The 12,461-nt window shown below is 55.5% G+C and overlaps 1 protein-coding gene and 1 long non-coding RNA gene across 3 annotated transcripts; one reads left to right on the top strand and one right to left on the bottom strand.

Annotated features, from left to right (window-relative positions):
- On the top strand, positions 842 to 12,323 carry MMD2 (monocyte to macrophage differentiation associated 2). Its single transcript, XM_021410998.1, has 7 exons — positions 842 to 1,237; positions 7,919 to 8,000; positions 8,503 to 8,663; positions 8,854 to 8,928; positions 9,330 to 9,431; positions 9,844 to 9,913; positions 10,253 to 12,323. The coding sequence occupies exons 1-7, from the start codon at positions 1,191 to 1,193 to the stop codon at positions 10,454 to 10,456; spliced, it is 741 nt and encodes a 246-aa protein (XP_021266673.1). The 5' UTR covers positions 842 to 1,190; the 3' UTR covers positions 10,457 to 12,323.
- On the bottom strand, positions 1,244 to 6,268 carry LOC110405595. 2 transcript variants are annotated; one of them, XR_002443007.1, is made up of 3 exons: positions 5,765 to 6,268; positions 5,123 to 5,223; positions 1,244 to 2,876 (listed from the first exon to the last, which is right to left on the bottom strand). It is a non-coding gene; the product is annotated as an uncharacterized LOC110405595 (long non-coding RNA). The 2 variants fall into 2 exon arrangements; XR_002443005.1 differs by having other exon boundaries at positions 1,244 to 5,027; positions 5,765 to 6,266.

The raw sequence follows: 12,461 nt of genomic DNA, 5'->3' as shown, positions 1-12,461 counted from the left end.
GTTCTCAAGGAAATTTTTAACTGCTTTGGCTCTGTGGAACTGTGTGCGATTGATTTTTCGTGGAAACAACCATATGAGTATGCCCTGATGTCTGTAGCACATGGAGATGTTCCCCCTTCCTCCCACCACCCTTGACACAGCATCAGCAGGGACAGGCTGTGTTGAGGACATTTGGGGTCTCCTCCTCCAGATGCTGCTGTCCCTCTGTCCCCTTCCTTGTCCCTTACCCACTAGTCTGAAGGCACCCATGTCATAGAACCATTAAGGTTGGAGAAGACCTCCAAGGTCACCAAGTCCAACCCAACCCATCCCACCATGACACCAAACCACGTCCCTCAGTGGGGACGGTGACCCCACTGTCTCCCTGGTGTGGGGTGGGCACGCTGCTGGCCAGCTGCTCACAGACCTTGGGTGCATACCAGCACCTCACCAACCAAACCCTGGGACTGGAGAGTGATGGAGGAGATGGGAAGGGATGGAGGCTTTGGATGGAGGCTTGTGGGTCCCCACCCCTGCACATCCCACTCTGACAGCTGGAGCAGACCCATCAGCCCTGCAGGGAGCCGTGGGACAGAATGAACAAAATCCTTCCAATAAAATAAATAAAAGCAAAGCCAAAGCCGAGCAGCTCCCTGGGGGAGCTGGGGGGGGGGCAGGCAGGGGCACCTCGAAGGGGACCCACAGTCACCACCGAGCTCGCTGCTTCCTCCATCCCCCCGCCCCCCGCTTTAATTACATTTTCAATTCAAATCTGCTGCTATTTGATCCGCCGGGGGTGTGTGTGTCTGTGCGGGGGGGTATTTTTAGCTGTGCTTAAAGCTGCCTGGGTGGATAAGAGAGATTGTGCAGGTTGCCGCGACCAGGCGGAGCGGGACGGGATTTGTCCCCCCCTCCTCTTCTCCTCCCCATCTTTGCCCATTTGCTGGCTGTGAGCGGGGCTGGCTGCCTCTCCAGCTGCCTCCCTTTCGGTCGCCTTTGTTTTTCGCTGGATTCTTCTCTTGTGCAACAGGGGGGCGAGGCTGCCCTCTGCTTTTCCTCCTCCCCGGCATTTCAGCCCCGACGGAACCCATGAAGTGGCTGCTGGTCCCCAGGACATCACCGCCCTTGTGGGGTTCGGGGACCCCCGGGCTCCTCACCCCACACTGAACCGCCCGTGGCCGCGTCCTGGGACGCCCCATGGCACTGCCGCGATGTTGGCGTCCGGAGCCCTGGATTTCCAGAAGACGCGCTACGCCAGGTAAAGCCCTCGGCGCGGTGTTTGCTTTGCTTTGTGCCCCAGCCCCTTGGATTAAGCCTGAGCCCAAATTGAGCCCCGAGAGACCTTCAAAAGGTGCTGAGTGCCTCATAGCACAGGGCAGGTGCAGGCTGTTCCCCTCACCTGCAGGCACACATTGTCTTTCAGGATAAGGATGCCTGTTCCTTTTTGCATCCGTAAGGGATTCAGAGCATTGCTCCCTGTAGGGGCTGAGCAGAGATGGGGTTTGCTGCCCTTTGGACCTACCAACCCCATATGCCACCAGCCTGAGGCATGCAGACCAAGTAGGTGCACGAAGGGGTGCTGGGTCTAAAGACCAGGACTTCCCCACTGGGTTTAACTCTGCTCTCCTCCCACTGCTGGAGCACCAGGAGCCCAGCTCTCAGCTGGCACAGACCTACTGCTGGGTGCTGACTCCCATGGGGGTTACCAGCTTATGGGGAACCTAAGGGCCGTGTAATGCCTAGCCAGGATGCTGGGAGGTCCCAGGACAGGCTTTGTTCTCAGCTCCCTGTCTGGGGATGTTTCCATCATTGCACAGAGCCACATGGGTAGTGCAGTCCTTGGGGACACTGAGCTCTGCTTCTGCCCCAGCAAATTCCCGGTGGTGCTGTTAGGGGCAGAGAGTCCCCCCCCCAAAAAAAAAAAAAAAAATGGAAAGGAAGGGTGATGGTGTTCTTGCTCCAAGCAGGAGCATCCCTGATTGCCTTCATCAGGAGGAGATGCAGAGGCAGCCAGCACTGTGCACCTGGCCCAAAGCTCCTCCTGAGAACAGAAGTCAAACACTTTTTTCCCAGCCGGCTTGCAAGGAGCCACTGGAAAATGGAGCCAAGACAAGTTCAGTGCACCCAGAACAGGGAGCAAACAATGAATTTGTTCCATGGCAGCCACACTTTGGGGGCTGGAAGAAAAGCAGAGCTGCTCCCCACCGCAACCCATCTGCCATTCTGGTCCCTTGATCACCCCTAAAATCAGCATCTTTAAAGGTTGCTGTGGTCCTTATGGAAACAGCTTGTTAAATAGACGTGTTGGAGAGGACATTGCACAAGAACGGGGCTGCAGGGCATGGGAAGGGTCAGACCCTTGGGGTGTTCTCTCAATCCATCACTGGGTACAGGAGTCTGGATGGGGAGTGGGGTGAGATAAAAACTCCCCGAGCTCTCACCCCATGACATAGTGATGTGGTCACCAGCACGTGATGCTCACCCAGATCTCCCTACGTCGCCACAGAGATCCTCTTACCCTAGTGCTTAAAAATAACCATTCACTAATCCCCGTCCCCCTGGGCTCTCCTCTCCTTATAAACACTCTTCCATACCACTTCCCAAACAAGACCCCAAAGCTGCTACACCTCTTTTGCCAGAAGCTCCCCCAGCTCCACTGGGCCATTGCTGATGGGGACCAGTGGGAGTGAGAGTCACAGCAGCATAGGCACTGCCCCTTCAGGGTACCATCAGCATCTTGCCAGGTCTTCTCAGAGGGTGAAGAACTCTTGATTCCTCATAAAATATAGTGACACATTTCCTTTGTGGTAGAAAAGCCTGGAACAGCTCTCTTTTTAATGTCTTTTACCTAATTTTGAGCGAGGACCGAGAAAGGAGGAACTTGGCCATCAATACACCTGCCAGCAGGAATAAATAAAACACAGTGACCTGTTGGGTGGGAGCTGCAGTGGTTTTAACAGAGATGAAAGGCAGCAGGATCAACGAGGGAGCAACCTGAAAAGCACAGGGAGAAACCCAGGGCTGGAGGGCACCAGGTGCTCTCAGGTGCTTTGGGGATGGAGCACTGTGCTGGAAGGAAGGAAAGCAGGGTGGGGGGGGGGGAAGGGTGTCCCCATTTCCCACCAGAGTAATGGATCAGTGCAGTCACATCATCCCTGGAACTCATTGGGGCCAGGTCACGGGCCAGTAAGCGATCCCTCCCTCACCCTGTGCTGCTTTGGCTCACTTTTCACTGTGGGCTCTGCTGGGTGCCTGTGTGCAACCGCAGTTCAGCTCCGGTCTCCCTGCAGGCATGTAAATGGTTCCCAGAGTTGGGCCATCAGGAACCGTAATTGAAAGGAAACTCGATTACATGGGGAGCGGCTGCATCTGGCCAGGTCCTGCAGCTCCAGGGTGAAGCAGCCAGGGTGGGGGAACCACTGGGGCTGCAGCCTGCACAGGGCACTGAATTACCGTAATTAAGTGGTAGAGGCTCAGGATTAGATTTGCCCACAGATGAGGCTCCATGTCTCATTGCATTTGTCTTGCCCTGAGCAGAGGAGCAGCAGCCAGGAGAGTCCTCATGACAGGAGCGTCCATAGGTGCCTGCCCCAGGCTTGTCCTCGTCTGCACGGTGTGCAGAATGTGAGCACTGCCACATCCACCAGAACTGCGGGGATGGAGCAAAAGGTCTGGGGAGAACTTCCTCAGTGCTCCCTGCACACTTACATGCGGAGCAAGGAGACATGGACTGATCCCATCCTAGGCACCTCTGAGAGCCATCAGTACAGGAGGCAGAGAAAGCATTGGGGTGTTCAGAGCCCAAATACACAAAGACAACCTAGGCAGAGCTATTGCATTGGGGGCATTTTATCCCTGTTTGCTTTGCAAAGGAAGCACAAGCAGCCCTCATCTGCTCCCACACACACAGAGCTGTTTTCTAAGATCTCTGCTTCCCCCGCAGCCCATATGACAAAGCAGTGAGAAGGGGAATGCTTTCGGCATTGGGATGGCAGCTCTGGGCTGCTGGAGGGGCAGGGGCTGCTCAAGGGCCACACTGTGCCCATTGAGACCTGCAGGGCTGATGGGGGACACCCTGAGAGATGGGGATGCCCTGAGAGAGACCCAATGAAAAATAGGATCACCCCATCTCACCAAAATATTGGCTCACTTTAGGAGCAGTTTGACTCAGATACTCTCCGAAGTCAGCGCTGGCAGGACTTGTGCATGCAGTTTGTCCAGATTGCAGCTGTTGCATCCAGGCACTTGGGAGGTAGTGAGCACTTACAGCATTCTCAGCACAGCTCGCTGGAGATGGGGACATCCCCCAAACTATCTCCCTCCTTTAGGAGAGTTCAGGGGAGCAGGTAGAAATTGCTGCGTGGGCAGCAGCAAGCCCCGTGGGCAGCCAAGCCCCATGCTGCTGGGGAAGGGCAGACTCTTTGCCAGCTGGGAAATGGATGAATGATGTCCCTCCTCCAGCTGGTGTTGGATGTCAGCCTGATGTGATTCCTTGGCACAGCTTGCCCTGGCCCATTCCATGCGATAGCAGTCAGTGCAACATGTGGAACACAAGGCACTGCCCAGCGTGGCTGACTGGGGTACAGGAGATGTGGGCTCCGCAGGACTCAGACACCCTTTGGAACTCTCCAGGTGAAACTGAACCTTGAGCTGCAAACATTTTCATGTAGGGCTCATGACCCTGAGTCTGGTGGGCTCTGTGTAATGTCTCCTGGTAAGGCCAAATACCACAAACATCACAGTGCTTGCTTCAGACACCAGTGAGCTGAACGCTCCTGAGTTTCTGGAAAGTAAGGGTCCAAAGCTGTGCTCCTGCACTGCGCTTTGATGCAGATGATACTGCTTGAAACCATTCCATGTGCTCCCCTGGCTGGTGAGATGGTTCAGCTGGGCAGGGCATGCTCAGGATCTGTCCCAGCGACCTCTGTGCTCATGGTGATGCAGGCAAGGCAGTGAGGAGCATGCCCAATGCCTTCCCCAACAAGCAAATAGCAAATAACAGGGAGCTTTCAGCCCTGGAAGCAGTCCTGCCATCAGCCACTGAACACCTGGGGATCAGAGCTGTGTTGTGACTAATCAGGGCTTGCCAGGACCAAATGAAACGAGAAGTCCCAGCTCAGAAAGTAATTTGGGAAACACTCACCGATCCCATCTGTTGTGAATAAACAACAGCTCTGCTGTGGCTGCAGGGTCACGAGTTGCCTCGGAAGAGCTGGAGATGCTGTCTGTACAGAGAGCAGAAAGCTGCCGGAGAGAAAAATAAGTATCCATACCTAGAGGAGCACCATATGTTCCGTAGGAGCACACATGGGAGCGGGGGCTCCAATGGGGCACATGCCCGCGTGGGCAGCTCCACAGATGGCAGTGCCAGGCAGCATCAGCTTCTGCATTTCTGCTTCCCTGAGGAGAATGTAAGCCCTGCTCTGCACCTTCACGTGCAGCGCACTGAGCTAATTGTGAGCTGCAAAGGAGCTCAAGGGGATGGAGCCTCTTACAGGGTACTGCAGTTGGAGCTTTACCAGATTATGGGACAGAAGCGGAGTGCACACCAAGCCCCAGCTTATAGGGGTGCTGCAGCAGCACATGCACAAGGACCAAGCCCTGGCATCAACACTGGGCGTGCTGCCTCCAGCCTCATTAGGGCAAACACAGATCATGCACAGAGAGGGTATGGGGTGGTCTGTCCTGCAGGGCCACATCTGCTCCATCGCTGTCACTGCATGCATCACAGCACGCACATGCTCCTGAACCTTGCTCTACCAAGGAACACCCAAAAGGGACTTACCACATCAGCATCCAGCAAAGGCAATTGCTTTCTCCGTCCATCCTCTCTACAAGATGCCACCATCAAGCTGCAATCCTGTTTCTCCTTGGGCAGGAGACACAACAAAGCAGCTCCCACCTCTACAGGCATGAAACTGAACCCTGAGCCAGCCCTGCCCTTTTATAAGCCACAGGTGAAACCCACAACCATTAGCTGCTCGAGGTCGTTCCCATCACCTGCCAGCACCCAGCACTGACTGTTGGTGAGCAGGGGATGCGCTGGTGGCTGTCACAGCTATGACAATGTGCCCAGCTCCTTCATGCAGAGATGCATGAAATGTGGAATGTATACAGCTTGACACAGAGCAACGTCAGGCACTCCAATGCTCCCCCAAGAGCCGTCCCAAGGAATCATTTAATCAAACCCCATTTTCACTTTCTTCTCTCGCAGCGCTGGCAAAGTGAGAGCCAGGTGGAGCTGCGTGGTTTTTTGAGGTCAGAACTTTGCTCTTGGATAGGAATCTTAAAAAACAAAACAAAACAAAAAACCCCACCACTACAAAACAAGCAAAAAAAAAAAAAACACCAAAAAAACAAAAAACAAAAAAAAAGAGTGGGAGAAAGAGAAGGAGAAAGGAGCGAGCCTGGGAAGCCAGCTCTGTGCTCTGGCCCGGCTGCCGGGGACAAGGGGCTCTTTGTTCTTCTGGGCTGAGCTGGGTGCATGGGCCCTTTTCAGTCTCCCTTGCTGGGCAAGGGGCCCAGGGAACAGGCCCGGGGAGGGCAGGCACAGCCCTGGGGCTGCAGCGGTAACCCACGCCTGGTCCCCACCAATTCTGGGAAAAAAATGATTCTGGGAGCTCTGGGGGCTGTGCTAAGCCCCGGGGTCCTCTGCTTCTCATGCACTGTCCCTAGGAAAAGAACAGGCTCATGCTCCCATCATGGAGGTTTTAAACTTTTCTGTGCCTTTTGGGCTTTGAAGTCACACTGTGCTTGCTGAAAGGCACTGTCCAAGGGGCTGGGGGGGCTGTGGGCTCCTACCTCCCCCCTCTGCCCCTCACAGCCGCCGCCATGGGGTCAGGATGGAGCAGCAGCCGGCGCGGGGCTCTGTTGAAAAAATAAATGCAAGGAAAGGCTGCGTGCATGTTACCCCAGCAACTGCAACGTCACGCGGGACGTCTGGGCCTGCAGCCCCATTTCTCCTGGTTATGAAAAGGGAAAAGAGAAAGAGAAGCAGAAAGCGAGGGGGACCTGGGGACAGTCTCCTGGCAACGTGGGGCAGCAGTGGCCTCCTGCAGGGGGGGATGTGGCTGGGGCATGGGGAGTGCGGCCAGCCGTGGTGGCCCTGGTGGGATGGGGGGGAACCCAATGTCCCCAGGATGGAGGTGGCATCCCCAGGGGTGGAGGTGGCAGTCCCAGAGTTGCTCACTTGCATCCTGGCCACGGGCAGCATTGGTTTCCTTAGGGTCTAATCTGCATTGCAAGCAACATTCCCTCAATTCGCAGAGCATAGGGAGATGAACCCCTCTGTTTCTTTCTCTTAGGGTCACCCCCAGCCCCGCACCAAGGTCCTGCCACCCCCCAGCCCCTGGCTGGGCACAGCTGTGCTGTGAAACACGCTGCAGATGGTGCAGGGCCACGAGCAAACAGGGTCAGGGAGCAATTAGACCAACTCCTGCCCCTGCACCCGGCTGTCCTGGCCTGATCCGCAGCAGAAAGCATCTTTAAATCACTGATTAAGAGGGGCAGATGGGGAAGGATCACTGTTTGCCCATTTCTTATTCCCTTTCTCTATGCCCACCCTGCCGGAGCAGGGTGCAAGGCACGGCTGCTTTCAGGGATGCACATTGAATTTGCTCCCAGTACGGCATCACCTACCTGGCAGGAGGTTCTGGCACAGCTCCTTATTGCTCCGTGTGTATTGATCTGATGGGGGAAATCGATATGTTCCTCCGCACGCCAGGAGCAATCCGATACTTCATGCAAAGAGAAACAGAAAAAAAAAAAAGAGATAAGTTTCCAAGGGAGCATGGCAGGACTTCCCCAGCAGCAATCAGCACTGGGACACATGTGGGGGCTATGGGGTGGGTGCAGGCGGTACCCAGAGGCACTGCCCTCCAAAAGGGCTTTTCCAGTTCTCCCGTCCCTTGATGCTGCTTCTCTCCCTGCTCCATTGCAGGTTCATGAACCACCGCGTCCCCTCCAACCGCAGGTACCAGCCAACGGAGTACGAGCACGCGGCCAACTGTGCCACACACGCGGTGAGTCCGCGTCCCCTCCTGGGTTGAGGGACCATGCCTGGCCCTGGGGGTCACCTAAAAACATCAGCGATCAGCCCTGCAGCCCTTGAGTGTCTCAGGGTTGGGATGAGCATCTGTGCCTGGTGCTCCAAGGATGCTCTCCTTCCTCCTCCAGCCCCAGCATGTGTTGGCCCTTTGGGATGGATGGCCCACAGCAGAGCAGGAATATTTGGCAAAGCATGTGTCTCCATAAAAAAGAGAATTTTCACATCAGGAACAGTGATGGGGCTGTCTGAATGGTGATGGGAGCGAACTCCCTAGGGAGCTGCTGGCTCCTGCTCCAAGCCCATGGCATGGCCAAGATGCATTGGTCCTCCTCGTGCCCTCCTCCTCCTCCCTGCCCTTGCCTGCCTGCCCTGCTGTGTGGTGAAGTGAAAAAACACCAAAAAGGAAGAGCAGAGACCATAGATCATCTGCTCAGTGGAAATGCAAGTTGTGACCAGTGGGCTCCTTCTCCTCCCAGTTCTGGATCCTGCCCAGCATCCTTGGCAGCTCCATCCTCTATGTCCTCTCTGACGACCGGTGGGAGACCATCTCGGCCTGGATCTATGGCTTCGGTTTGTCCAGCCTCTTCATCGTCTCCACCATCTTCCACACCATCTCCTGGAAGAAGAGGCATCTCAGGTACCAGCCCTGCCCGCTGGGGGCTTGGGCCCGTGTTTGTATTTGTTAGCACAACCCAAATCCTCTTGGTGAAAGTTTTTCTGAGCTATGCCAATGGGAAAAAGCATTTTTTTCCTCCTCTTTTTGCAAATGCATCCGGTTTTACAGAGCACAGTGCCACAGGCTCTGACCTCACCTATCTGTCCCGCAGGACCGTGGAGCACTGCTTGCATATGTTCGACAGGATGGTGATCTACTTCTTCATTGCAGCATCGTATGCTCCGTGGTGAGTGCCCAGCATGCTCAGACTCACCAGAGGGCAGAAACCAACTCAGAAGTAATGATCAGGGATTGCACTTTTCACTAAAACTTCCCGTTCTCTGCATCTCAGAGACTTTCAGCTGATGTTATGGGTTGGAAAGGCAGCATTGCTCCGGCACCTCCTGCCTGCAGGAGGGCTGGGGTGCAGCAGGAGGCTGGGGTGAGGCAGGATGGGGTGCACCAGGAAGGCTGGGGTGCAGCAGGAGGTTGGGGTGCAGAAAGATGGGGTGCAGCAGGGGGGCTGGGGTGCAGCAGGAGGTTGGGGTGCAGAAAGATGGGGTGCAGCAGGAGGGCTGGGGTGCAGCAGGAGGTTGGGGTGCAGCAAAAGAGTTGGGGTCCCCCTTACCAAAGCCCTGGGTCTTGCAGGCTGAACCTACGGGAGCTGGGGCCCTGGGCCTCCCACATGCGTTGGATCATCTGGATCATGGCATCTGTCGGCACCGTCTACGTGTTCTTCTTCCATGAGCGGTCAGTGCCTTTATCCAGCACAGCTCTGCCCTTCCTTCCCTTAACACCCCAACAGTCACGCTGCAAGAGAGGTCAAAGATGGAGGCAGAGAGACAGACAGACATGGGGTCCCGGGGCAGCCTCCTGGGCAGGAGGGCCACATCCTCATCCCGTACACCGTGTTATTGGGAAGCTGCAGCTCTGTGTCAGGGACATGGGAGCGAGGTTGTGCTGTCATGAGTGGGTTCTTCCACGGGGTGGCACCAAATAGAAAGCAAAAAGCCCCCAAAGCCTTTCCACAGCCCTCTGTGCCAGCGGCCAGCTCACTCCTGGGCATGGGAACTCCCGCGGTGGCACCTCTTTTCCTATAGCTGGATGAGAAACGAATGTAAAATCCGACCCTGCCTCCAAGCAGCTTCTCCATTGGCTGCAGGTACAAGCTGGTGGAGCTGGTGTGCTACGTGATCATGGGCTTCTTCCCCGCCTTGGTCATCCTCTCCATGGTAAGCCACGCTGGGAAGCATGTGGGCTCGGAGCAAAGGGCATGTCCAGTGTGGCTGGGATGCTCCAGAGGGTTGGCATGGTCCAGTCCGAAGGTGGCTGGTGATGGATGAGGGGATCACCAAAGATGAGGTGTTTTGGTTGTGATTTGAGTGCCCTGCAGATAACACGTGTGCCCATGGGCATCTCCAAAGGAGCTGCTCTTCATGCTCCATTGTATTGGGAGCATCCCAGCAAAGCTGGGCTGCTGGCCATGAGGGGGGGATGGTGTAGGACAGGGCAGGACAAGGCTCTGACACGCTGCTGGTGGTGACCACGCTGTCCCTGTGCTTTTCTCACAGCCCAACAGGGATGGCCTCCCGGAGCTGGTGGCCGGTGGGATTTCCTACTGCCTGGGCATGGTCTTCTTCAAAAGTGATGGCCGCATCCCTTTTGCCCACGCCATCTGGCACCTCTTTGTGGCCATTGGAGCTGGCATCCATTACTACGCCATTTGGAGGTACCTCTACCGGCCCGGTGCGCTGGAGGCCAAAACATCCCGATAGACGCCTTAAGGACACTTCACATCAACGGGGACATGGGGACATGGAAGGGGAACAGGAGGGGGAGCCCGGGCCCATGGGCTCACCCTGAAGCCACCTGCTGTCCCCTGCATGATTTTGATTTTAAACAGGTTTTTCTTTTTTAACCTTGAGAACTGTTTATTTTTTTAGGCAACGTTTTCGTAACACGGTGACCACCTGAGGGGCCGTGGGCAATAGGGGAGCTTTGCTCACCCTGCTAACCCCAAGCATCCCACGAGGTCCCTGTCCCCACACCCCCTTGGCTGGTGGCACCCTGGGGACCTGCAGCAAGCTCACAGCCATCCCATCCCACGGGGGCAGAGTGGAGCCCCCTTAAAAAAAGCCTGAGTGGAATGCTCATTGGCACCCCTGCTTGGATCATAAACGGTCAGTAGTCATTTCAGCATCAGCCTTCCTCTCCCATGCTCTTGACAGGAAGGTCCTGAGTCAACAAAGCCTTACATGCCATTGAAACTTGAATCTCTTCCAGCATTCCCCAGACTCCAGAGCACTGGAAAACCCTTTCTCCAAGCCAGTATTAAGTGCATGACTCGGTGTGTTCCCCCTAGACAGGCCCTCGGAGCCCTCCTAGATGTTTTATTCTATGGTCTCTTGGTTTCCTCGGTGCTCTCGGTGCTGTCTGGCTGCAGTTGGGCTGTCCTAACCCTGGAGCTTGAAGTGCTCAGGCTCAGTATTGGTTTCATTATGCCAAGAGGGAGCCCTACAAGTGGCTTCTCATGGCTATGCCATTTTGCAGCAAATTACCAAAGAGAAAGCGTTCAGATGCTCTTCCTCTCCTGGCATGGTGGCTGTGGTCTCCATGTAGGTAAAAAAAACTTTTCCATAGGCAGAGGGGTCCAAGAAGGGGCTGTGCCCTTTGTCCCAGCCTGGCACAGGGCTGCTGGGGCTCTGCCTGTGGTGTCCCAGAGCAGCCCTCAGGCTGGGAGGACTCTCGAGGTGACAGGAGGTCTTGGGGACAGGAGGTGATGGACCCAGTGAGGTCTCTGCCATTTCTTCACTAAAGTCCCCGGGACGCAGCCCTCACTCCTTTGCCCCACACTCCTCAGCCTTGTGGGAGGGAGAAGCAGGAAGAGCTGAGCACTGAGTGATGGGCAGCTTGTGGGGCAAATTTGGGGTCAGAATAGAAGGTCTGAGACTGTGAGCTGCCATTTAAGCTGTCAGGCAAGTCATTACTCCGTGCCTCAGTTTCCCCACCTGTAAATTGGGGTTGCAGACAGTGACCGATCTCACAGGGCTCAGTCTGGGCTCTGTGAAGCACCTGGAGATGGCTGGTCATTCACAGGCACCGTGCTCCATCAGTCACTGAGTTTTTCACCAGTGCCACGTGGTGACACTGGGCTGAGTGCGCACAGCTCTCCTCCCACGGGGAAGCCGCACCACGGACCAGCCCCACTGCAGCATCCCCTGGCAAAGGCTGCCCATGGGGTTGTGTCCCTGGGCTTTGTCCCACACCATTAATCTCAGAAGCGTGCTGGGGACGTGCAGCCCAGCAGGACCTTTCCGAGGCCACCACCGAGCGCACCGAGGACATCACCACTTGCCTGTCCCCACGCCGAGAAGCCTCCCCTATGTGTGCCCTTTCCTTGTACAGCAGGGCAGGATGCACAGCGTGCTATCGGATTGTCAGCCTATTTTGTACTAATTTTAAACAATTCGTAACGTCGGTGAAGGAGCTACCTTTTTAGCATCTTGTATTTTTCACCATCCGTTCTCGGTCGAGCAGTATTTTATATTTAACACAGTACTGGATCAAATTAAAAGCAAGCCTAAGGAAGATAACACTAGCGAACGTTGTTTCCTGTGGAGTAGGGTTGAAATAAAAACTCAAGATACCTCACTATTGCCTGTGTGTCAAGTCAGAACGAGTTTCCCAAAATCTAAGGAAATGAACCCATTTTCGGTCCAGCTTGCCCTGAACAGCATCACTCAGCGGTGAGAGCAGCGAGCGCAGCGATGGAGCGCTGAG

The sequence above is a fragment of the Numida meleagris genome, chromosome 13 (genome assembly GCF_002078875.1).
Source record: "Numida meleagris isolate 19003 breed g44 Domestic line chromosome 13, NumMel1.0, whole genome shotgun sequence".
In the NCBI taxonomy this organism is placed as follows: Eukaryota; Metazoa; Chordata; class Aves; order Galliformes; family Numididae; genus Numida; species Numida meleagris.
The sequence above is the reverse complement of the archived record's forward strand: the minus strand, read 5'-3'. Positions and strand labels throughout refer to the sequence as shown.